Below are 26967 nucleotides of genomic sequence, written 5' to 3'. Positions count from 1 at the left end.
ACTACCTACAGGCAAGCTCTTCGCAGTACTTCTTCACAGAGAAGTACTTGGCCTCTACCATCAGAAACTTTTAAATCCCTGATTGCCACAGAATCCTTTTGGAGCAGACAGAACAACTGTCAGAGCCTTCTCGTCATAGAAATAAAGGCTCTTTTACCATACTGCTGGACTAAGTCCTAAAATACAGCATTAAAATCTGGTTTGGACAACTGTTCAGTGAAATCATGAAATTTCACTAAAGAAATGCCACAGATGATCAGAAAAAGTTTACCAAAATTAACATGGGATGGTCCAGAAGAATTTTGGACATCAGGATTTAAGACTGGTGATGTTTTTGCTGCAGTAGAACACAAAAGTTTTCTTCATAAGTCTCTGAGCATAAAATTAGGAGAGCTAAGCAGGTGACTGCTGATGCTGCTGACATTCTTGCCTCTCCTGGCTCTTCATTCTTCTCTGACCCACTTTGTTAAAAGAGTAGACTTGATACATTGGCCCTCAAATAAGATGGAAGGTGAAGACAGCTGATCTGGTGTAACAGGTAAGAGGAGGCATTTCATGATGAGGTTGAAAGCTACGGACAAGGACCTGCTCATCTTATGTTCTAACAGTTTAGAGAGAAGAGCCCAAACAGAATGGGAAAAGATGAAAGATATTTCCTATTGAGAACAGCATTCACCTCCATCAGGAAATCTAACTGCTCAGTGACACACTGCCCGGCACTGAATAAGAAACCAGGGCACTGCTGTGGATGTCCTTCCATCACATGTAAGTCCCAAAAATATGCCCATGATTCTGGTGAATTGTAATTAGTTTCATCAGATTGGTGCATCATTGAATGAATCAGAGTCTATGGAAATGAATAGGGGCTGATCTCCCCTCTCTCCTAAGCATTAACCTGAATAACTTTTATTAAAGTAACTGAATAACTTCCAGAAATATTTCAGAATAACTGCACACCATACACCAAAGACTAGGAAAATCAGTTCAGCCCAGCTTGTCTGCAGGGAATAGTCTCAGGAAAGTGAAATACTTTCCGGAGAAGAACCAAATACTCTCATGCCTCCAAATTTTATGGTTCATAATTTAAATCCATTAAGATGTTCAAGACAGACAGTTTCCCAGGTTAAAAAAAATGCATTTCTGGGTGAAGCTGGAAGTGAGAATAAGAGAAATTGTATATTTCTGCAGAAAAAAGTGTTGCTCCAAAGGAAGAAAAGATTAAAAGACAACATCCAAAAGGTACTGGCTCAAGCAAGCTCAGAGAGTTCAAAGAGCAAAACATGCCCTACAACTGCAGCAACCTTACTCTCGCTGAAGTACACCTCTCTCTTCCCCTTTCCCATACCTCCTAACCACTGACACTCCTAAAATTACTAGGTCACGAGCACCAGACCAACTTTTTTTTTTTTTTTTAATTTCCCGGTCATTACAGCAACACTGTTATTTCACAGTTCAAGTATTTCCTTGCTCTCATTTAAACAATTTATCCTATAAATTACCAACGCAGCAAAACTGCAAGATAAAACATGCCATTTGCTCCAATTCAAGATAAGCCTATTTGCTCAAATTCAAGATAAGCTTTTTTCTAGCATTTCAGGAATGAAAATCTGATCTACCTTTTGAGCAATGCACATCAATTACCTTGTTTTCACTGTCAGAAGAGCACTTGCAGAGAGACAGCAAGGCTGCTCAGCTGCTAGATGAGTGACAGCTTACTCGTGCTAGCTGTCAGAATGTTATCTTTTACTGCATATTAAACATCAGTTTTTACTGAACTGAATAAGGTATCAAAAGCAAATTAGAAAAATAAAGGTGGTTTCCTAAGCCAGATGCAGAAACACAAAAGCTAACCCCAACCTCAAGCAATTACAAAGCAGCTTTTATCATTTACCTCACATTTTCTTGCTCAAGCAAGTATCACGTCCAATATGGTCTGACACATGGAGCAAGAAACAGTCTGTTAGGCAAAAGAGGCAGAACATAGCAGCCTTGCAGGGACTGGGATAGGATTTGGTATTTCAGAGAAACATTTGACAGAAGAGGCTCATATAGTACATACTGATACAGTCCTTTTTTGATTACAATTTAAGTAGCGTCATCAAACTGAAGAAGTGGAGAAAGTCTATGGCTACGTACAGTAATAAATCTGTACACTGGCAATGTACAGCCTTCAGGCACAGATCCCGTCTAAGCACTTGCACTTCCTACCTGAAATACCTAACTACATCATCTGTTTTCTGTTCTTGATGTTCACTATGGGTGTATCACTGGCAGACTGAAATGGTTACATCTTTAAAAAAATGTTATCTTAGGTGCAAAGTACATGAGCTCTTTCTCTGACTTCCTCTGATTGTTCCTGAGATGTTTGTATCTCTGCCAGAGCTCTTTTCCCATGTTGGTGCACTGAATCAGATCCTGGGAGTGCCTTCCTCCTTCACAAGCTTCAAGAAGTCAGACATCAAAATATACTCCACTAGGCCCTTTTACAAACAGCCAGCACAGGAACGAGGAGAAGCACAGCACAGTGTCACAGCAAAGAACTCCATATGCAAAAATATGTTTAAAAAATACGTAAAAAGTTTAAGTCATGGAAGCACATGCCTGAATTTATACCAGCATTTTATTTGAAAGCGTGACACCCAGACAAGAATGCACAACAAAAAGAAGCGAAGCTTAACAAGAAAGTAAAAATGTTTAAGACACTCTGAGAAGAAGTTTAAGCAGAATAGATATGTTCCTGCATATAAGTGACAATACACTTGATGTCTAAACAGAGAAATTAAAGTGGATCGGGAGGCTAGACAAGTCAAAACACAATATGTAGATGTAAAATTCAATAACTCAGACTTCTGGAATTGACTTTGAAGCTGCAGACAAGCCTTTAGTAAACTTCCACAAACTATTTATAATATAGTTAAAGGAAATAACATGCAGGGCAGGTTGTAGGAATCGCTGATGTGGTAAGGTTATATTAGAGAGCATTGGAAAGAGAAACTTAAATGGATGAAACACACTAAGCCTTTTAAACATTCATGAGAATGGGGGAGATGAAGGAAAGGAGAAAATACAAAAAACTAAAATATCGTCAGTACCTTCACTATCACTTCATGACTGCTATGGTGTATATATTTACCTTCTCCTGTGCTTTAAATCTGAATCTTCCCCACTGTTTTGGGTTTTCCTGTGATATTAAGAAAGTGTTAGTGAAATGTAATTGAGCACATAACACAAATACACAAAAGTTTCCATCTTTACTATTTAGGATGGAGAAAAAAAGGCCTGTGCTTGTTTTAAACTTTTCAGGGCAACTCCAGTAAGTTGCGAAGGCATGATCACATTCAAGTTCTCACTGGAAAACCCAGACTTGCAAGGCTGAGCACAGTAAACCGGCCGTTAGAGCTTCCTAATGTTTTCAGAATAGCTAATCCTGATATTTTCCTCTCAATTCCACTTAAGTCGGTATACACAGTGTAGCTATTGTTGTTAAACAATTGAAAAAAGAAAGCATTTGAATTCAACTAAGACTCAGGAAGACTTAATTAGGTTAGAATCTACTCTCAACTGTCAGCCTTTACAGTCTTACATTCAAGATAAGACTTTATAAAATCATTTTGGTGGTGCTGTGGCCCAAGACAAAACATGTTATTGGCATGACCACTTGTCTGGCTAGCAAATGAGTCAAATGTAAACCCCAGATGACAACCTCTTTGCATCTCAAAACAATCTCCTACTGCACAGTGCATTAACATTATTCTTTTCTTGCTGTAAGATTTTTTGCAATGCTTTTGCATTGCTTTGTTTTAACAGAGCTCAATAATATCTTCTGACAACAAAGTTATAAATGAATAAGAAAATCCACATCAATAAATACACTGCTATCTATACCTACAAGGGCCATATTCAACAGAAAATCAACATAATTCTGTCAACTTGAGACAAACGACACTGATTTACTTTATTTAACTTCTGCATGAGCTCACTAAACATACACAATGGTTGAGTTTCTTCACTGCTTTTCTAGACAGCAGTGGGCAGGTAAGAAGGTTGGAGCAGCTCAGGAACCTGACAAATATAAAACCTCCTCATCTATTGAGATTTCCTCATAGATAAGGCTGTGTCTTCAAAGATCTCTTTGTAAACTTTGGCTTTGAAAGCCCAACAGAGAATTGCATCAGAGATGTCAGAAGCTTCAGGGCGTGGGCTCGTAAAGTAGTCCTGGAAGACTGTGAATACAGCACAGTAGCTATATGCATCTACATTTTACAGCAAACCACAGCACCAGTGCATCTGAGCTAGCTTAGGTGATGAAAACAGCCTGTCAGCAGGACAAATCACCTCAGGTAACATGCAGACTGTAAGAACTATCACTTCTTAATGTGAGCTGTCACTGATTCACACATCGGACAAACTCCAGGACACAAAGCAAAGTGTTTTGTTTTCCATCCATTTAATTTCAGTTTTCTAAGTTACTTAATTCAAACTAAGTTACTGGTTTGTAGTAGAAGTTCATCGTCAACCAAGCAAGGACTATCAGGAGAAAGGAAAAATAAATGCTGATCTATACGAAAGCATCTTTCGAGTGCAAATAATATAATTTTTTGTATTTTCAAAATTATTTTCCTCATACACAAGACAAACAAGCAAGCAAAAACCCTGATGAAAATCTACTTTGCAAAATCAGATTCCATGTTCCAAGTTTACTTTCATTTTGCACTAACAACTGACACTCCCAGAACTCAGCACTGTCTTCAAAAGACTCTACTGAACATAGAGCATTCAGGACTATACGCTTCCTGCTGTAAGAAGCTAACTGTGACAGGCCTCAGGGCTCTTACCTCCTCCGGACTGGCTGCCCACACTCATTCTCACTGCCACCTGATGGGTTCCGTCGCCGAGAATAAGGAAACTTTGGTGATTTATTGCGGTCACTGGGGGAATTATACAGCCCACTGGGGTTAAAAAGGAAAAGCAAACAACTGACTTCTCAACTTTCACAATAGTTAAGTCGGATAACCCAGATTACATCTACAAAAACAGTGAGAAGGTTCACACATTCAAACATTTGCATGTTCCGTTATATACACATTCAAGAGTGTGCAAGCGTGTGCATTCACACATGCTATCTGTGAATATACCAACAGTACTGCTTTCCAAGAGCAAATATTTTACGCTGAACATGTAAAATACAGGACAGAGACCACCAAGCACTGGAAAGATGACAGTTCTAAGCTTATAAAATGTAGAACCAAGTATATACATGTTGCTGTAGAATATCTGTGCTTTAGGAAGATTTACACAACTCACAATGAGGTATTGACATGCATTTGTATTTTTCAGGTTTTCCATGGACTTAAATACAAAAACAGTGTCCATACCCCAAGATAATCTTCAGCACACCTAAAAATCTGGATCATTAAATAATTTTAACTCTAGATTTTTGCTGTTAATCTACACAATCCTCTGAAAATGACGTGGAGGTACTGCAAGCTTCATATACTTAAGCTGGGGTAGGACTTAAGGCTGTTACAGCGTTGAAAGTAGACTGCATTGTCTGTTCTCAAATGCCTGTATGGATGGTACTGTTGTGCCTTACCACAAAAATGTAACTCTTCCAACAGCGTAATAGAGCCTGCAATGGAATACACACTACTCTAAAGGTGGTCCACTGATGTTGTAACAGGTCCACACTTTCCTGAACCAACTAGGTTAAACACAAAATCACATTTCTGTCTGACGATACTCAGCCCTTTTCACAACAGCTATCTGTTCAATGTCTCAACAAATTCTTCTTCCTTTCCTAAAATCCTCCTTCTCCAGACTGCTGATTACAGTGATGCTCTGCACAGCTAAAAATCTGCCACTGTTCTTCTGATTGATTTCAAAGTGGAAAATTATTACTAGAAGTTGTGAAAAGCTTTTTGTGACATACGGTCTGTTTTTGTACCTATCACTCCATAGCTCTTTAGAATAGATGTCCTTACAAAAACTCAATCCCACACTCTTTGGCTCCTAGGAGTAAAGCTCCTTCCATACTGAGAACAGCTTTAACCATAAAGCTACACAGTGACTATCTGACACAGGTTCTTTTTTAAACATCGCAGACAAAAGTCTACCCTAGCAAATGAACATCTGCACACTGCCTTGTCCTTACACTGAAAACTCTATGTTTACACAGAATCACATAGTAAACATGCCTCAAATACCACCATGTATAAATATGAATCATGACGTAATAATAGGACTTTACTGCATTACAGTAAGATGCCATCTAGTTCACTGACCTTTTTACAGAAGTGGCCATAAACAACCACTTCAGAAAAAAGAAGTAATAAGTTCAATACATATGACAGTTCCTTAGTGCTCACTACTCCGTGCTCAGGGGGACTGAGTGAGCCACGTGTTACATCTCTGTCTTCAGAAACCCTGAGCTGATTTCACTTCCATGCACTAGCCCAGTTTCCCCAGAATCCATTAACTCTTGGCAACCCTTGGAAAGGCGTACCACAGGTCTCCTCCTCACAGAGGGTCACTCCTTTCTTCCTTACTTATACTGTCAGAGTTCTAACTTATCTATACTAGGATCAACCTTTTTATTTGCAATACAGAATTACAGTGACTATGTTAGTATATTAACATATTATACCAAAATCCCTCATTCTATTGCCACGGCACAATATTTAGCATAGCATAATACTTAAGATATCATGTCCTGCCTTACCTCTGCTGGCCATTTTCCTCCCATGGTGCACTTGTTTTACTTCTTTGGGTTTCTGGACTGTTCTCATTTTTCATATTTTTAAAGCTAAATAAAAGTAAAGATACATCTTTTAAATGCACAGAGCATAGGTCACATTTTTTTCATCTCTTAGAAATTAATCTTTTAGGAATATAGCCACTGCAGAGAGCTGGCACACAGCTATTTGCCTGCCATGTAAAAGAAGGCCAACAGCTGATACATTAGAGAATCTCTCCTAGAAGGATAAACCGAAATAAAAAAAGGGAAGACCTGAAAGACAGCTCCACAAACACATAATTATGGTTGCACAGAATCAGAAAAAAAGTTAATCTTGTCTCAAAACAAATGAGAACAGACACTCAGTCAAGAAGTCTAGCAGTAAGCAGAGATAGAGTATGCACTTCCAGTCTTTTACCATCTGTAGTTTGCAGATTACTGAAACAGAATTTTTATCTTCTCTTTTTTAATATAGCTCTTGATGGAAGCTTCTTCCATGAATTTATTTAAACACCTCTTGCCCATTTTTTGTCTTTTGGGTTCAAACTGTTCCCGACAGCAGTGCACAAAAAAACTGCACACACAAAAAATTGACTTTCTTTCACATCTTCCACCCATTTCAAAATTTCTTTCTACGCTGTGCTCTTCTTCTCAGTTCTTTGTTTACGGAGGAAAAAAAAGAAAGGGGAGAGGGAGAGGAAGGAAAAGCTCTGTGAATAATCATTCCTTAATTACAAACTCCACGTCATTATTTTTTCATCCCTCCAACACCTGGCTCATCTTGTTTCCAAATGAAAGAATCATAGTCTATTTAATCTCTCACAGTAGAGACATCACCACATACTTCAGATTATCCTTATCATGCTTCTGTAGGTCATTTTTGAAGGTCAACAGTACTTTAAGATCAGAACAACAAAGGCTGGGTTGGTAACTATTCAAAACATGACTGACTACAGGTTTAGGGAGTAACATACTTTCCCTCAGCAACTGCTGCCCTTTTGCTAGACACTAAACAGAGAACTGACAAAATGAAATGCTGTTTTCACAGACTGCCACTACGTGAAGCACCAGCACAATCAAGGCACTGACCCAGCGTATAACATAGAATCATAGAATCATAGAATCACCAAGGTTGGAAAAGACCTAAAAGATCATCCAGTCCAACCGTTCACCTATTCCCAACAGCTCCCACTAAACCATGTCCCTCAACACAACATCCAGCCTTTCCTTGAACACCCCCAGGCTCGGTGACTCCACCACCTCCCTGGGCAGTCCATTCCAGTGCCTGACCAATAGGCTTCAATGTCTGCAACCAGTACCTTCGAATGTTAAGGAGAGAATTAGCAAGATGCTTAGCTCCTTCTTTCTTCCTTACTTTCTCACGCCGTCAGGTTCTACAAATATCAGCTCCTTACCGACTATGGATAGCCTGGTCACTGCCACTCCAAGCGCTATAAGGCGGCTTCCTGGTGGAGCATGCTCTTACTAGTATCTTCTCTCCCATGCTTTCCTGCATTATTATCCCTATAGTTCAATTTCAGCCTGAACAAGCAGGTCACCTGATATAAAACTAACCCATATTAGTTTCCATTAAGCTCTTCAAGAAATATTACTGACAGCAACCTACTACAAGCATTAAGACCACAGATCTTTCTGAAGTTCAACCAGATCAGCTAAAAAGGCTTTACAGGTGCTTACACAGGGGGACATAAGCCAGAGCTCTCTGCACTAAGCAGGTGGTGACAGACACCACTGTATGAAAGAATTGTGGCTACTTAACTCAGTAATCCACTCTTAACCTCAGACTTTGGTTACTACAGGTCACTGAGTTAATCATTTAATTCTCACATAGCGAACAAAATGCAAAGCTACAGTAAATCAGCAGGAAAGAAACTGAATTACACTTCATCAGGTAAATCATTTTCTTAGTAATGCATCATTAATCACTGATTTTAATTTGCACAAGCTGAAAAACAAGAGCTTGCATCAGAGTAAGCTAGTAATTTGGGTAAACAAGTTCCTGTAGTGTATTACAGAGAGCAATTTTTTTTGCACAGCGTAAGTTGCCAAGCAATTCTCAGAATGAAGTTAGTTTTAAAGACATTTGAGTTGTATTTTCAAATCTTAAAAGGAGAGAGAAATAGAAATAATGCTGAGACGTGAGCTCATTGCATTAGATTGCTAACTCGTTACACATTCAGAGCAGATGCAGACACTTTGCAGCTAGAGCTAAAGCACAGCATCTCCACAGATACTGATACTATGTCCAGGAAATCAGCTACAAAAGGGACTGAGTTCACTCTAAGTTTTAGGAAAGACCAGGATCTGATTTTCATGGGAGATTATTGTTGTTGTTATTTTTTTTATTATTTTTATGACTAACCTTGAATTTACATCATTTATACAGAAGGGATGACTAACTCAGCAGTAAATAAAACATTGAACTATGAGAACTCAGCTCATAAAAGCTGTTGAAAGATGCTGTGTAAGCATGACTGAGAAGTAATGGAAGAATTACACAGGATGGAGTAAACTACCAAACTGTAAATGTTTCACAGAGAATGTGTGCTGCCTGCCAGGTACACTGAGCTCTATAGACATAAAAGGTCCATACTCATGCAGGCACAGACACACAGAAAAACACACCTATTTCTAAACAGAAAGCATGCAAGAAAAGCCACTCTCAACTTTTTGTTTTGATGTTCACAAGTGACTAATACTATTTAAAATCATGAGTCAGGTAGAGTCTGCCTGAGAACTGTTTTTGAACTACGAAGTTAAGAAACTAAACCCAGAACTTCTGAAGCCTCCACACTGAAAATCCCCATTGTACAGCCTGCTTTTCTAGGAAAAACAAAAAACAAAAAACAAACCCAGTTCATTGACTAAAATGTATACACAGCACTAGGAACATAGGCTGTAGTTAAGGGCCCCTCCTACCCTATACTTTCATCTCTGCAAAACTATGTCCTCCTTTGGACCAGTCTCTCTCCTACCAAATCCTGTACTGTTTCCTGCTCAATGGTCTTAGCTTCAGCTGGATGGAGAGGAAAAATCGTAAGTATTAACCTGTGATCAGCATTATTTTCTAAGGGCAAGAATGTTGGATTCCAATTCCCTTAAACTAAGGAGGCAATTAAATCCATCTCTGTTGGAAGAACAATTTAAAATATTAGGCAACAGGAAACCCTATCCATCAAGTATTTACAGTAGATCTTTTGTACATTCCTTCAGAGGTCAGTGCAGATACCCAGCATGTGAAGACTCCAGACTCAATAGAGAGGGTAAGGTCAGAGTTCCTCAGCCCAAAAAAAAGGCTGTTGGGGTTACTGGGCATGCAGAGAGAGAGATCTAGGCAACTAAGCAAGAAGAGCCAGGCGCTGAGTTTTTGACTTATTGTTTTGTCAGATCATCCGTTTTTGATTTGTGCACCTAAATTTCACCTAAAATTAAGGGTGAGGACATAAATCCCCTTCTGAATCTGAACCTCACATCTTTCTTTCAAATATGTCTTGTCTATGAACAGATGTGCACTTCAGCACAGACACAGAAGACCATACAAGCCCAGAGAAGAGCTGGCAGTTCACTACTGCAAACAAACGAGATTTGTGCCCTTGGCTTTACCAATGTAATGGGTGATGGAGAACAGCATTTATAGCACTGATGGAAGAAAGGCCGTGCCCAGCTATTCCCCGTCCATGAACCCCAAGCAGTGCTTGTTCTGCCTCTGGAAGGAGGGAACTGGAGAGAGACAGGCAGGTCTTCATACCTGTCCTGATCAGTGCCCCTTGCATCACAGTTTAGTTTATTAGGTTTAAACAGAGACTGTCTACCCATTAACATGCCCCGACTTGTAGGTTTCCAAACTATGCATCACCAGAGCAAAGCTTCTGCTCTGGCTCAGAATATCAGGGTTTGCTGAAGTAAATGGGCAGCACTCTGTTACCTGTTACTCTGTCAGCAAGTATCAGGAAGTCCTAAATTTCAGGGCAGGAAAAGCTATGATTGATGACTACTGAATGTCTTATTTTATCCATTGCAATACACAAAGCTGGAAGGGAATTGCTGGTCTACCCACCTTTTCACTGGGGAAGGTGCAACAATTTTCGTAGTTCCTTCATTATCCCCATTTGTTGTAATCTGGTTCATGCCACTAGATCCTGAAAAAGAAAATAAAAACACAGGACACCTCCTCAGCAGATACATTAATATCTGTTGAATTTAATTGCCTATTAAACCCAGCAGAGTATGTGAGATAAAATAATACACGAGACATCTGTCAAATGTTGTACATGTAAGGGGGTATAAGAATTACACTTCTGCGTCTTATTCTCATTTCTAACTATAGCACATCAATATAGCAGTTCAATATGGTGAACATTCATTACTCTTCCACGTGAGGCAAAGGAATTAGCAGCTGTTGTTCCCGCAGGGGCACTAAGCTATTGCAACCAGGAGAGAATTTCCTGCTCTACTCGCCAGTGAGAAGAGAGGTGTGTGGAGAATATAAGCAAACTCTGTATGGTCTGCACTATGAGCTTGGCAATCTGCTGTGTAGCTACACTGGATTCTAAAATAATCACTAAATCTAGTAAATCTAGTAAATCTAGACAGTAAAGCAACATAAAAACATTCATTCCAAGGAACCCTTTCAAACTGACACAGAAGTGCTGTGCACAACAGTGATACATCCGAAGCCATGAGCGCAAACATAAAAACTGCAAACAAGCAGCTCTGAAAACTAATAATGTAAATACAAAAGAGAATGAAAAATAATTTATTCTTATATAGTAATAATATAATAATGCATCATATACATGACGTTATACAACTGATATATTATATATGTAATGCAGTAATAGTGACAGCTAAGTCTCACTTTGAATGAGTAAGAAATAACTGGCCAACAACTGAAGGTTAACCTGCTTAGTTTCTAGTTTTGTATGCAATGCACAATACAGAACCAAAGAATCACATCGTGATCCCACTTTTTCCACACTGTTGGCACAAGAGAAGCCAACAGAGCTCTAAAGAAGTGGGATGAAGGTACACTTTCCCTAGTTTCTGAGCATCTATGTAACATGCTTCAAAGAAACAGAGTGGTGCATTCGTAATTCAGAAGCACTGAGAGCCAAGGGAATCTGGATATTTTACACTGGGTTAAAGCCAAAGTGACACCATACAGTGCTCTATAGATGTATACACTTCAGAACTGTTCTGTTTAGCTTGGTATGTAAGCAAAGGTACATCACACACCTCTGTTAGAGAAATAACAAACAAAAAATATACTAACCACCAATAAAAGTTCATTTCTGTTAGCACTATAATTTTAGTTTCCATGCTGTGGCATTAATATTAATCTGTAATTTTTCTTTACTTCAGGTGCTCCCCTTCTGACTGGCAATTTCAGTCATTTCTCTCAAAACTGAAGCAGATGTTAAGAGAAACAGCAAAGCAACATCATTAATGACATATATCAGCTTTGTACAGGACAATAGGGATGTTGGAGACACAGAAACAGGCTGACTCAGGCCTGTAACAGCTAACAAGGAAGCACTGCATTTTTCCTCCACATGCAACAGCATCAATACTGCTGTCAATACAGCGATGCAAATTCAAGCTTTTTCATTTGGCTAAAACTAAAACCTGTCACAAATTAAGTAGTGGCTGCCTTTTGCTTTACTCACTTTTTCCACAGTACATCCCAATTTCATATGCCACCCCTTTTAACAAAGAAAGTCCCTGCACTCCCCTCTACTTCAGCACAGAGAATTTCAGTATATCCTGCAGTATAACCAGCAGCAGCTCAGTACTACACAGCCATATGCTCACTATTCTTCTCCCACTGGGATGGGGAGGAGAATGGGAAAACAAGGTAGAACTCATGGGTTGAGATAAAAACTACTACGAAAAATAAAAAAAGAGAGAAATAATAGTAATTATTATATTTATATATAAAATCTTTACTATTATATATATAATCATTACTGTTGTATATAATATGCAACAAGTCTATATTATATGTATTTATATAATGATTATATATTATCATAATAACATATAATATATAATCATTACTATTATTTCTTTTATATATATATTTGCATATGTGCATTTACAAAACAAGTTGTGCACAATGCAATTGCTCACCATCTGCTGACCAATGTGTAGCAGCTGCCCTCCCAGATAGTTTTATAGCTTTTCTACCTGCCACATCACACAGTATAGGACATCCCCTTGGCAGTTTAGGTCAGCTGTCCTGGTTCTGCCCCCTCCCAGCTCTCTGCGCCCTCCTGTACTGGGAAGAGAGTACAAGAAGCTGAAACATCCTTGGTTCCGCAGCACGGCGCAGCAGCAACAACTAAACCAATGGTGTTACCAACACTGTTTTTCTCCTAACACCAAAACACAGCGTAATACTAGACACTATGAAGAAAATCAACTCTGTCCCAGCTGAATCCAGGACACTAAAGCATCCTATCAGGCCACCAGGTGCCTCACCAGGAATGTGGGTCTCCTACATATCAGACCTGCTGGTCTTCTGGAGATGTCTCGCATGCTGCAGAGGGCCTCAAGTAACATTAGTCACCTTTGCTTAAGCAATGTAGTTAAGCTTTCTTCTGTCTGACCTTATTGCTTGCTATGAGTTAGTTTACTCAGTTGTCTACTTAGCATTTCAGAGTAACGCCTGGCAGGGAAGGGGAGCAGCCTGGCTCTCGTACATCATTTGCTTTTCCTAAACAGTTTTTTGAGGGTTTTGTTTTGTTTTGGTTTGTTTTTTTGAGTATGTAAGGACTAGGAGGAATTTGAAATATTATATGAAGGAAATGCAGAATGGGCAGACATTCACACTGAGAACTGAAAGTAAAGTTTTGTTCAGGACAAGCTAGCCAGATTGGCTGAAGCACTGTACAACTATTTTCTTTTCAATAATGATGCAATGACTACTGCCATTGTGATCTGCTTGGTAAAAAGGCTGAATTTACTGAATTAAAAATTAATGGATTAAGAAAACCAATACTTTCATAAAGGAATAGGGATGAAAAAATGATCAGGGAAAAGAAGTCTCCAAACTACACTGAGGGCATAAAAGACTGCTGCAAAAATTCTTCTTGAGACCTCTAAAAATGCTTTCAGTCAAAATCACACATAAAGATGACAGAACATGAGGAAAGAAAGCAAAAACTTGCCACTTTAGGGAGGATGCTGGTAATGAAATGAAAACCAAGTAGTTTGAAGTTTCTATCTACCAAGCGTATCTCAGTGTTTTTTTTCTTTATTAGTAGAGATATATATAGCTTGCCTTTTCTATGCCATCAAATACATGAAATAAAAAGCCCTGTTGTAATAACTTCACCCACAGAAATCAACAAAGCTACTGTTTTGTTCCAAACAGCAGACGTAATTTTGAGCTATAAAGGAAGTAGCTTCCCATTAAGCCCCTTTGAGTGCTTATAACCTGATGGAGTGACAAGAACTCAACTCCCAAATCATGTCAAAGCCACAAAGCCACTCACAGAAGAAAAGTCATGGCCCAATTGCTCCAGAACAGACCTTTTGCCATGCCTGGCAATAACAATGCACACAGGACCTGTGGTGTCCGAAGGTGGGGATTTACGCAAAACAGTCAGCCCATCCTACAGCAGAAACTCTGTTGGTTCTGCAGCAACCTGGGCTCCTTGTGTCCACACTGGTTCCACAGAGCCTACCTCACCACATCAGCTTTTGGATCAGAGTGCTGGCTAATCTTCAGCAGCTCCTTTTCACTGCTGATTATCCTGGCTACCACTGTACTTTTAACAAGTACTTAGTTGAGTGAAAAACAGAGAAGACAACATACCAATCAATACAATCACATAGAGCCAGAACCTAGACAGAAATACAGATCAATTCCCTCCTACTGAGAGAAGTTCTCATACAAGCAGCATCTGATTGATTCCACCCATAGTTAGAAGCTTTTTTTTCTTTTTTGGGGGGGAGGGCGTGAGAAAAGCAAAAACAACAACAACAACAAAAAGAAAACTGCAATTTTTGCTGTTGCATATTGTATAAGTAACCATCTTAAGTGAGAGGAACGGCTTCTGTCCACAAAGAAAAATAACTGTCCTTAAGTATGTTCCACCTCATGTATCCTCTGTGACCTTACACAGCACTACTGTTTTACCAACATATATCTCTGTATGTTAGTTTGTCTAATACAAAAGAAAAACCTCCAGAAAAACTGTCCAAACGCTAGCCCTATTACAGCACCTTTTCTGTATTAGTTTCTTACACTTACTTTTTCTCTTGAGAATTCTCAAAAATACTTTAGGTAACCAGAAATCTTCAGCTTGTAGGTTTTCTTGGTTGTTTTCCTTTTACTAGGTAAGCGTTCACAGAACTGAAATTTCCCAGAAACATGAATGAACACTTTGATTTACGTTACAACAGTGCTGATGCTCATTTTGGCATTCAAACTTAAACAGATTTTAAAAATACTGAAGTCCAAAATCTCAAGAGCTGGCAAGCTAATTAAGTCTTGCCTGTTTCTCATTAGCTGAAGCAATTTCACTAACATTATCTGGAAGCAGTCTTTGTACTTAAATCTATGAATGAGGGCTGAAGATAATGTGATCCAAAGCCAAACATGCAGTAAGAGTCCATGCTTTGCACTGCACATTACTAAGACCTAATAAAAATGGACTTAAAAAGTCTACATTCATATAGCTTACTCCATGTTTTACAAGCTAATTTACAAACCTTATTTGTGCTGACATTGCCATCTGCTGCATAAAATACAGCAGTAGTCACATTCATCCTTTTACAAAGCCTGTGATTTAAATAACCTTTAAAATTTAAAACTCAAAATAAACAAGTAAATAAATAGATACAACTGACCCAACATTCATTTTCTAAGATTCAGCTTTCAAACTCAATCCCACAGTTTTCTGGGAAAAGACTTACTACACATTTGGTGCTCCAGTTCAAAATTCCTATCAACTATGAGTGAGGTAATGATAGGTTAGGTAGGTTAGCCAGGGCACGGATTGTGATCCCAGGGAATTAAAGAATACAGGGACTGGGGACTGCAGCTTAAGGACTATTAGAATTCAAATAAAACTGCAATTTTAATACTTATTCGAATGACTCTCCATCTGGCTTTTAAATCAGAATGCCAAGGTTTACTTTACACTGGTTTATACAACTATACAGTTTGCAAGGCAGCGTCAAGTCAAGCCTCCAGCTAGCAAAGAACATTACAGGTCCTGAGCAATGCGTGTGCCACCAGTGAATAAACCAGGACCCATGGCAACAGGTCTGTCCACACCAGTGTTTGTCCAGAGAGAATGTTCCTGGGGAACTTCTCAAGTGCTGTACTTACTCAAAAGAATAAAGGACACTTTCATTGAGCAGCTTGTACCAGTTATTGCGAAAGCTGAATATTATCAGTCCTACGTAAGAGTAAAGCAGAACAATGACCGATCCTGTTCCACTGTTTGAGTTTATGATTTGTGACCAGAACAAACTGTTACTCTCTCTCAACTGAAACTGGGAGAATAAGAGAACTAAGTAAGCTAAGCATACCCCAGGCTTAAGGTTTAACAAAACAAAACAAAGCAAAAAATGTTCTCCAACCGAACACAAACTTGAACAAAAACTTAAACATACACAGAGGGAAAAAAAGCACTAACATAAAATCATTGATTGTCCAGTCAGTGAAATTTCCCTCTCTGGTTTTTCCAGACACTTATGCTAATGAGATTTGCAATATGCTAAGCGAATGATAAAATGGAAGTTACTGCACTTTAAGCAACTGTAGTCTGGATTCTAGGAAAATAATCTGCCGTGCTAAAGCCCAAATGCCTGTTTAGGCACTTGTTCAGGCATTCTACCAAGGGAATCAGACAACTCAGCACTGCAAACAGTTAACCTATGCATTAAAGTAACTGGAAAGAAAAGAAAAGAGGGGAGGGGAGGGGAGGAGAGGGGAGGGGGAACAATGCATACTATGCAACTGCTAGTAACCCCAAAACAGGTATACAAAAAACATTTTAATGAGATGTCTGAAATTAGAGACTTCAGTACTTCACACATTACCTGCAACCTGTACATCAGTAGCAATGCAGACTGCACATGCTACAGCCATGCATTTGTAGTTACTGGTTCACCTGATTGTCCAAAAACACAGTTGTGGCTGGGCTCATTCCTGGCACTAATAGGTTTAAAAGAAAACAAAACAGCTAATTGACAGACTGTAGACAGAAAAGCATTCGTTTCATGCGCTTAATGTTGCAATGTTAAGAAAAGGAAGAAAAACTGAAGAAAAAGGTGAGGAAAGATGCTGAACTTTGGGAAGACAAGAAGTAAGTTGCTAGGTTTAAAGTTTGTGGGAGAAAATAAGTGAAACTCTGCTGTTCCTTACAAAAAGATAAATTAAAAGCTACATTCAGTTGGATGCCAATTTAAGCAGCATTTGCAAAAAACACCTGATCTAATCTAACAGATGTAAACTAAAATAACCTTATTTAAAATGTTGAACAAGGCATATTTAATCTTGTTACACCATACTAGAAACATGAAGTTAAGGAAAAAGGACAAGTCATCAATGGCAACCACTGCTATATCTCATTATGCAAAAGGAATATTTATTTCAAGAAGTAACATCATATTATTCTCTAAGAGATTTAAGTAATGTGGCATTTTAGTTCATAAGAATGTTTAGATTGCATTTTAATGATAAAAATTATACTGCAAAATATATGTTAGGTCAGCTGGCTTTGTTTTTTACCAAACACTGCTTAAAAGATATCAAATGGACCCAATTCACTGAATGAAATGAACTGAATATTGCTGCATCCAATAGCCAGATTAGAGGAAAAAGAATGGATATAACCCAGTGATATGCAGCAGATTATCACATGGAGGAGAAGTCACATTAACCACCCATCAGTGTCTGCAAATTCATTTAAATGGACAAGAACTAGCAGTTTGATTATCAGTGTGAATACTGAAATATAAAATGAAAAATAAAAAAAAAGAATGAAAAATGAAAAAAAAAAGACTCAAAAATATGTTCATTTATGGAGAAGAATGCATTCTGTAATTACAAAGTTATTTTTCCTTAGATCATACAGTAGATGGAAATTCATCAAATTCAATGAATTTTAAGAGCTTTTGAGGTAATACACAATACACCTACATTGGTGAAAAATGACTGCACATTTAGAACACGTGGCTTATCAGTTAAGCTAAATTAAAAGCAAGGCAACCAGAATGATGACTAGAAATTACACAGACACATACAAATAAGACAGGACAGAAAAAAAAAAAAAAAGAAAGAAAGAAAGAAAAAACCCACCTTTCTATTTTATCTTTAAAGTAAGACAAAGCATTAAAATCCCCCATAACAACAAACAAGCATTGACTGGCCAGGGAATTCTGCGTCATTTTACACAAGCAGAACAGATAACAGGAAGGTTTCTCTTTGTCTCACAGTTCCAGCCAAAAAAACTGGAACAATCACAACGTGCTCATGAGCAGACTGACATTCACTGCCTGCAAACATTGGTTTCAACTAAGGACTGAGTTTCAACTGACAAATTTACCTCTGAATAACCACACAATTTTCTGCATAACTGAACAGGGGGACTAATGAGATGGGAAATGCCATTCATCTTGAAACACCACTCAAAGAACAGGACAGTCCAGCTGAACCTAAGTCTAAGTCAACAGGTTCAAGGGTAAACAGCAAGACGAGCCACAGACAAACTGCAGAATATCCTGAGTTGGAAGGGATCCAGAAAAGACCATTAAGTCCAGCTCTCACACTGAACTACCTAAAAGATAAACCATATATCTAGAAACTCGCTGACAAGAGGACGTACGATCTGAAAGCAAAGCAGTTGTATTTTTGCACTTAAAAAACAAACAAACCAACCCTAATCACAGTACTGCATACTGGATTTATATTTCATATGTTCCAAGAGCAAGAGCTGTAATTATGCAACACTTCAAGACACAGTGCAGCTAAAAGGCAAAACACACTGGCTTTGTTTCCGAGCCAAACAAAGGCATCCACATTAAACAAAGGACATCACCAGATGCATGTACATGCACTTTTTAAAATCTGTCACTCTCGAAAGTTCACAATGCTGTACTAATCCTTGATAAAGCTTACTAATATTTTAAGGCTCAGGCAAGTTCTTCTTAAATCTCTAACACATGCTCACTTCTGTATTTAACTTGAGACACAAGTTCCTCTGAAATTTGTGCTAAATGCAGTTATAACAAAGCTAAGTATACCTCAAAATATAAAGGATTTTTCCCCATTATTAGATTTCAGGTCACTTTAATTGTTTTGTGCGTGACTCCTGTGATTAGCAGCTCTCTTACATGCTTCTCCTAGTGCCTGCAAAAATTTCCATTTTCCTCTTATGTTTTCGACACGTAGTTATGAATTTCCAGCCCACAAATCTGAATCACGTTAAAACTTGATAGAGGATAGCATTAACTTCTGTTCCACTTAACATCAAAATACAGGGATATCTCTCTAACTTTACCAAATTGGGAAAAGAATGTAAAAGAAAGGCCTTGATCAAGCGGTGTAACAATGGGATCCCAACTAGAGAGACAGATAGCATTCCTGTAAAATATCTTTTCACACTGCTTGTGTTCAAACTTCCCTCTAAATTAGATGTATAAATATGTGTTTTAATTGTCTGATCCATCTTTTTTATTTTTATGCATTACAATTTTAATAACTTATAGTTAGATACACATGCTGCCTTAAAAGAAAGCAGAATTCATCTCTGAGAAATCCTCAAGGACATTGAATCAATTTTGAGTTATCTCTTGAGAGCGAAATGAGCCATACACCAGGGATGAAATCTTTCCACAAGTAAAGCATACAAAAACTTACCTGTCTGTTGCATCCTTTTTGGATATGTCTTACTACGACTTCTTTCAATGCACTGGTCAGGCCGTGGGAGCTGAATTGAAGGGTCTCTGGTCATTTGAAAAGACATTCTGCCACTTGAAAACACAACAAAATCATTTGGATAAGCAGTTGGGGAAGCTATCTAAGAAACAAAGGATCTAAATTAAAAAATGCATAGGGTTCAGACAGCATATTTTTAGAGCTATTCCTTTCTCATTCTCAGCTGTATAGTCCTGCAGAGAAAAGTAAGTAATCAAATAATTAGTAATTTGATTAGATCCTGATTTCTCCCTTTCAGTTTTTATCTCTGGTAAACACACAGTTAACTTTGTTCAGTTTCAGTCACTAAGAAGCTACTGGCTCTGCCATAGTGGAAAGATGATAAAAAGGGCTAGGAGAGCCCAGTGCAAAGCACAGCACAACAAAGCACTCTCACTAGCATAGACTGACAACCTGCAAGCCAAGTACAAGACTTGATTCCCACTTAACAGCAAGACTCTTCCATGACACACCATTTTAAAAGTAAATACATTGTTCTACATTCTAATGCCTCTCTCTCCACATGAGTACAAAGGATAAGGTGTTCATAACAAAAATGTAAAACAGGCTCTATACTCCTCCCCAGAACTCCATGCTTGCTTCTGGAAACTTACAATACAAAGGAAGTAACAGCATTAATTCCCAGTTGCTGTAACACCTGCAGTACTGAGATTCAGAAGTCATCAAGTATTGCAGTAGCAAGCACCAAGGGATTATACTGATGCTCATCACAGACTTTCTGAACTACATGAATACACTCCACTAGGATCACTGAATTTTCACCCAGAGCCAGGGGTAGTAAGCATTGGAGAACTATGATTATCTCAAGATTTGTAAAAAGACTGAGGACAAGAAAAATTTCTAATCTTACACCAAAATAATGTCATTTTTCGATATCCAATTTTTTCCTCCCAAGTTAGCCATAAAATAATTCCTTTCAGCTTTCCAGTTCTGGTACCACACCAGTCTCACAAATTCTAAAAATGGTTTTAACAAAGTATCTCTAGATAAGATCTTCCACTCACACTAACAACTCCACATACTCACCAAAACATCTGATATTAAGAAAACTGGTTTTTTTTTGAAAGCCAGGACTGAAAATAATAATGCGGTCTCGATTCTTGCTGTCACAGAGTTATCTGTCCATGACAGGGGGCTCAGGCCCGAAGAGAAAAAAAAAAAAAGTGGAGGGGAAAAAAAAATAAGGTGTTAACCATTTACACTGGTCTGGCTTGACCCAGTGACTAATGAGTGACTTGAGGGCCTGTGCATCAGGAGGGTGGGGAAGGTTGGAGGGGGAAGGGTAGAGAAATAGTAGATGGGTCTAAAAAAGAACACGGCAATGATCTGAGGAGGAACATTAATTTACTAAAGCCAACAAAATCAAACAAACTCAAACAAAATGACAGAGTGTGTCCAAAGCTCAGGCCTTACTCTGTAGACTGAAGGGAACCATGTGCTTTCCTCCACAGTGAACCGAGCAAGAGAGAGTGAGGGCGACTCGAGTCCTGCCAGGAGGTGCACCTTTCTTCCTCTGGGCTTCAAGTCCTCTGGGAATGCCACTGCTCCTCCCCTCCGAGAACCCAAAACGCCCAAAAAAGGCAGCTCACGGAACCAGAGCATTAACTCTTTAACTCCAACTGCTTTACGTGATGTTATGATGTGGAGTACCGACAACAAAAATCACAAAACCACCACACATGCAGGCGTAAAACACTGTCAGTGCTTTTGGGACTAAAACATAAAAAGCAAAGAACGGAAACAATCAAAGCAAATAGAACATTCTCATAGCAGATAAAAATGGCAATGCTGCCACTGTGAATTCCAAGAGGAGAGTTAATGTGTCAATCACTAATGGATTATCACTTCAGGTTTTTTTAAAAGAGAAAGAAGAAAGACCCACGGAACTATAAGACAGTCAATCCCATTTTTGTGCCCAACAAAGTCATGGAGCAGAGACTATAGGTGACAGCCAGTACAGCTTCACCAAAGGCAAATTGCGCCTGAAAAATCTGATGGCTTTCTGTGACAGAGTAACAGCACTGTTTGATAAGCAACTAATGTAATCTACCTGGATACTGTTCTGCATGACTCACTTGCCTCTATAGTGGAGATTCATGGATGAACAACTCTGCGGATAAGGAACTGGATGGAAGGCAGCATACAAAGAATTGCAGTCAGCAGTTCAATTCCCAGGTGGAGACCACTAACACATGGTGTCCCTCAGGGGTACTGGGACTATTATATAACATCTGTGACATGGACAGTGGGACTGAGTGCATCCTCAATAAGTTTGCAAAAAGATGTGGAGCTGTTGGAGTGGATCCAGAGACGTGCCACAAAGATGATCAGAGGGCTGGAGTGCCTCTCCTTCAAAGAAAGGCTGAGAGATCTCAGCTTGTTCAGCTTGGAAAACAGAAGGCTCTAGGGAGATCTCATGACAGCCACTGCACTGCTTCCCAGGCTCCAATATGCTGAAACAGTCCAACAGGAGAAACTCCTCCTAAGTACGCTGGTAGGAATTAAGGGGATTCCTATCCAGTTTCATAGGTCAGATTTTGCAAGTCAGGATCAAATCAGAAAACTCAAAGGCACGACAATCATTCCTCTATAACCTAAAGAAAGGAGAAGCTGGATCATGCCTGATAATATGATGACCCAGCAAATTTAGGTTATGAGAAAATATGTTGGACAGGATAGTACAACAGTGATCCTGGCTGGAGACAGTCCAGACTCAGTCACATGAACTCATGCTCAGCATCGGCATAGTCATTTTCCCCATCAGTAACATCTTCCCTACATGGAAGATACTTATTCCAGGGTTTACAGCAAGATGACTGTGAGTTCTGTCTGAAGGAGGAAAAGTATAAGAGAGCTACCACTGCACTCTGCTACTAGCAGCTACCAAAGCTGCTGACTCCAGTGAAGGAGCTGCCATAGACATGGTGGGTGATGGTTTTCTTGTTTTTAGAAAAATATTCCCATTAGGAAGATCCAAGTATTTCTTAAGTGATGGTGGAAATAGAGTATGAAAGACAGACAAGAGTAGCCAAAAATGAACTTACAACCTGGTGTATTTACAGGCCACAGAAAATGCCTGCAGAATTTGCCATACAGTAAAAACGCCTTTCCAGACAGCAATTTCAAAATAACTACAAAATATGAAAAACTACCTTTATTTCTATGTGAGTCACAAGAAAAATATTAATGAAAAATGAAAGGCCAACTTTCAGATATGACTTTGATTTTCTGCTCTCAACTCTCCCTTTCACGTTCACTGAATATGCAACTTTGGTTCAAAATTGTTCTGCCAACGCGACGGAACTGGATTTAGCCTCAAGGTGAGCCACAGAGAAGTTCAGGTTGGATATTCGGAAAAATTAATTCTCTGAAAGAGTGAACAGACACTGGGATGGGCTGCCCAAGGCGGCAGTTGAGTCACCATTCCTGGAGATGTTGAAAAATATTGACATCCTGACATGCTGCAATTTATTCTATATTCTGCTACCCTTTGTGACCCATCGTAAAGTACTGTGAGCATCATAAACCAACGTTCCTGGCGATATCTTCCACATATACAGTGTACCATAATTATTAACTTCCCTTTATATCACACTTGCTGCTTGGTTAACTCTGGCTGAAACTGAGAGTAAGTGCTTCCTATACATCCTTAGTCTGAAGTTCACTGTTTATTTCAAGGTTCATTGTCTTGAAAGCTTATTCAATTTTTCCCAGCCCCTCCAATTAGAAAAGATAGGTCCTCCTCCTTTCAGATCTGCCCTCACTTATATTCTAAAATTAACAACACTACATCAACACTACTGCTGCAACATTAAATATCACCATCCTGATCAAGATCATTTGCAGGAGCTCAGCTGCAGGAGCTTTTACGAAATATCTCACAGCTACACATTTTCTATGCTTCTCTGTACCCTCTTTTGGTTAATTCCTAGAACAAAGGCAGCAGCCAAAGTGCTTCTCCGTTGTGGTATTTCTCAGATGTCAGATTAAAACCTTCAGGGCATGAACATAATTTCAGAATTTACAATGATACTCTGATTTAAAGCACTGACAGAGTTTCTCCCACTTTCACTGAGGACACCAGCAGGCCCTAGCCAGCTCTAGTAATCTGGGTAATACAAAGAAACTTTCACATTTGTCCCCGGACTGTTGCAAACTGTCTGGTAAGGCGGTGCTGATTCTCGCTTTGTGAACAGAACTGCTCCAACACCTTACCTGGGTGGAACTTTTCTTTCATTGGAAGAACAAAAGGAATAAAGGAATTAAATTAACAGAAATTTAAACAACAAAATAAATTCACCTGTGTCGATGTTTATAACCTATGGATCCAAACTTGCTGAATTTTCTTGACAGAGAGCTTGATTCATTCTCTGGCATTCTATATAGTTCAAAAAATAAAAGAGTGAGGTAAACAGGTAGGTCTCAACTCTCCTTCCCAAGAAAGGAAAATACAAATTTCAGGCTCCAGAAAAGTAATTTTCTGTCAGTTGTTCTTCATCCGCACCTCCTGACAGATTCTTGTGGGGTTGAAAGCTCCACAACACCACATATTTATGCTCTCCTCTTTTGATTAGCTCCTTATTTCAAGGCCAACTGCAAACTGCTGGCACTAGCATCCTTTTGCTTAACATTTCACAGGAGGAGGCAAAAACGTCATAACATGGTAATGAGACTGCAGAAGGAATTCTGAGCTTACTCATTCGTGGCATTGCTAAAACCAGCCCCAACCACCTCATCATTTGATTCCTACCCATAGGCCCCTGCACTTTTCTGTCAGTACTTTGCAATGGTAAAATAAAGTGCTTTAAGACCTACAATATCAGAAAAAGTTCATACACTTCAATAAATGAGCAAAACATTATAGAGCAGCAGTTAGTCTATAAAAAAAATGAAAGAAACTCCATGCTCCCTAAAGAACGCTATTCAGAAATCATAGATACAGTAATGCATGAAAGCAGAAAGCCTCAAAGTCAATGACGCTGAAGAGAATTTGATGGTTAAATATGTAAACGTATATTGCAGCTTAAACCATGTCATATATATGCATGGATACTTCAGTTAAAATTTACATAATGGAACTTGAGGTACTGCTTCGAAAAATATTCTATGACAAAATAAACCACTGAATTTCTCAAAGATTTTTAAACATTTTTTAAATATCATTTTAAGAAAAGGGAAGGGAAAACATCAGCTTTTAAAATGTCTTCCCAGGAAGCAAGCCTGATATGTTCTTCAATACTGTCTTTCTTCTTTTGGGAAGAAAAACACGTCAACATCACTTACCTAAAAAACGTATGATGTTCTACACAGCATTTCCAGAGATGTTTGCATGTGATCTTGTCACGTGCCTCAAAAAAGAAGGAAGTTTCATTGCACTGAAGGCAAAACAAAAGAAATCAACATTGTTATGAGAGATTCTACCAGTGAAACAAATCTTCATTAACTGAACGCTGGAACTATCTCATATCACTCAGGGTCTGTAATTCTTCGCAACTGTTCTTTTAAATTAGATAATTCATTTCTGTTCCTCATCAGTTGAAAATAATTACTTTGAAAATGCATTCCTTAGATACAGAAAAACAGAACAGCAAGATGATTATCACACTTCTATTCCTTGATTCAGGTTCACAGACATCACCTCTTCTCCTACCTAAAAAGCGAAAAGGTTTTTCGTACAGTTTGTTTCTGATTCTTTCTGAAACTTCACCTCATATCTGTGACAAATATAATCTTCACAAGGCCCTGTTTAGCAATATAGAAAAGGACAGGAAGAAACTTAAGAGAGAAACTCATATTTGTCATATATACTATCAAGTAACAACTGGAGAAAATGCACAAGACATGCAAGTAGAAAAGACATGCAAACAGAGAAGAACATAAAGCTAGATATCAAAAAGATGGGGAGAAGGAAAGATAAGCAGAACAAAAATGCTAAACTCAGAGTAATTAAAAATACTTGGAAAAAAGTCAAAGGTTAAAATCTTCGAATTCACCCGCAGAGCCAACAGTGAAGAAAGATAATAAACAAGGATTTTCAAAGCTTAAAATCTATTCCCTAGTAATTTGGCAGTCAGTGCAGTAGACATGAGGAAACCATAAACCACAGGGAGAGATGAAAGAGAAGGCAGACACATACAAACTATAAAACAATTCCAGTAGACAAGAAGAAGCAACAGACATGTCACAGAGCTTGTTTCCAACAAGTTAAACATTCACCAACCTTCCCATAAAATACATTTCCATATATCTGTTGCTCAGTAAAATTCAGTTCTCCATTTTTTTCCTGTTATTTGCAAAATGAATGAGTACACCAACTGACTAAAGCATGAATCCTCAGCACGAGCTGATAACATAGCCAAGTCCTAAAACCTTTCCCTCACGAACAGGCTATGAGTCATACCACACTGGGCAGCTGGTTTTAGGAAATCAGTGCCAGTTATACTTCCGCAGTGCCATGCATATGCAGGTAAAGAGTTCTGGCAGGTTTCTCATATACCTCTTTTAATTAGGTATTGTGACCTGCAAGGAACTTGCAATCTGTGAACTAACTCAGTATGCTTTCTAGATTTCAACATTCCATCCCTAGCCAAAATCAGTTAAAAACACAAAATCACAAATGACCTGCTCAGGCAGCCTTTTCCCCACCCTGAAACAAGTAACAGTAAAAATGACAGATCTCTGCACCTGCTGTTAGAATAATTGAAATTTTATTCCCTGAGTAAAGTAGAAATTGGAGACATATATATAACCTTATTTCCTTCCATGGATAATTTTAGTTATATTATTCCACTGTAGAAGTTTAATGGCTGCCTGGGACAGTTCCATGAAATATCCAAGGAATGAAAATCACATTCTAATCTTCCATCAAAAACACATTTTCTTCTCTGGTGCATCACAGCAAAAAAAGACATACTGCCACAGAATACTGAAAACTAGGATTTATCTGATATTGCTGTGCACAGCATAAAATGATTAGGTATTCAATTATTCCCATAAATGTATTCAGACAGTTGTTTAAAAAACAATTTCATGCTTGACAGGGATCTTAACTTCTCTGAAGGACTCACAAGGGCTTTAAGATGGAGAAAAATAGGTTTATAATTTATGAAAAGTAAAACTGAAGACCTAAATTTCTGAAGTTTCTAACTAGTTAATTAATTAATTAATTAATCTAAGTAACTGCATTTAAAACAAAGAAAAAACAATTCCTGAATAAGACTGTCGAAGAGAAAATTCTATTTATCCTATAATTTCCAAG

The 26967-nt window shown here is 38.5% G+C and overlaps 1 protein-coding gene across 1 annotated transcript in view; it reads right to left on the bottom strand.

Moving 5' to 3' along the window:
* Positions 1-26967, bottom strand: part of EPB41L4A (erythrocyte membrane protein band 4.1 like 4A) — a gene marked incomplete at both ends in the record, with an annotated part of 129664 nt that overhangs the window by 15837 nt on the left and 86860 nt on the right. Inside the window, 7 exons of the mRNA XM_079548648.1 lie at positions 3134-3181; positions 4836-4949; positions 6719-6802; positions 10812-10893; positions 19632-19744; positions 24010-24087; positions 24993-25084. Of these exons, the coding sequence (XP_079404774.1) occupies positions 3134-3181; positions 4836-4949; positions 6719-6802; positions 10812-10893; positions 19632-19744; positions 24010-24087; positions 24993-25084 (611 nt within the window). The remainder of the gene's footprint in view (positions 1-3133; positions 3182-4835; positions 4950-6718; positions 6803-10811; positions 10894-19631; positions 19745-24009; positions 24088-24992; positions 25085-26967) is intronic.

Source organism: Tetrao urogallus, assembly GCF_951394365.1.
Source record: "Tetrao urogallus genome assembly, chromosome: Z".
NCBI lineage: Eukaryota > Metazoa > Chordata > Aves > Galliformes > Phasianidae > Tetrao > Tetrao urogallus.
The sequence above is the reverse complement of the archived record's forward strand: the minus strand, read 5'-3'. Positions and strand labels throughout refer to the sequence as shown.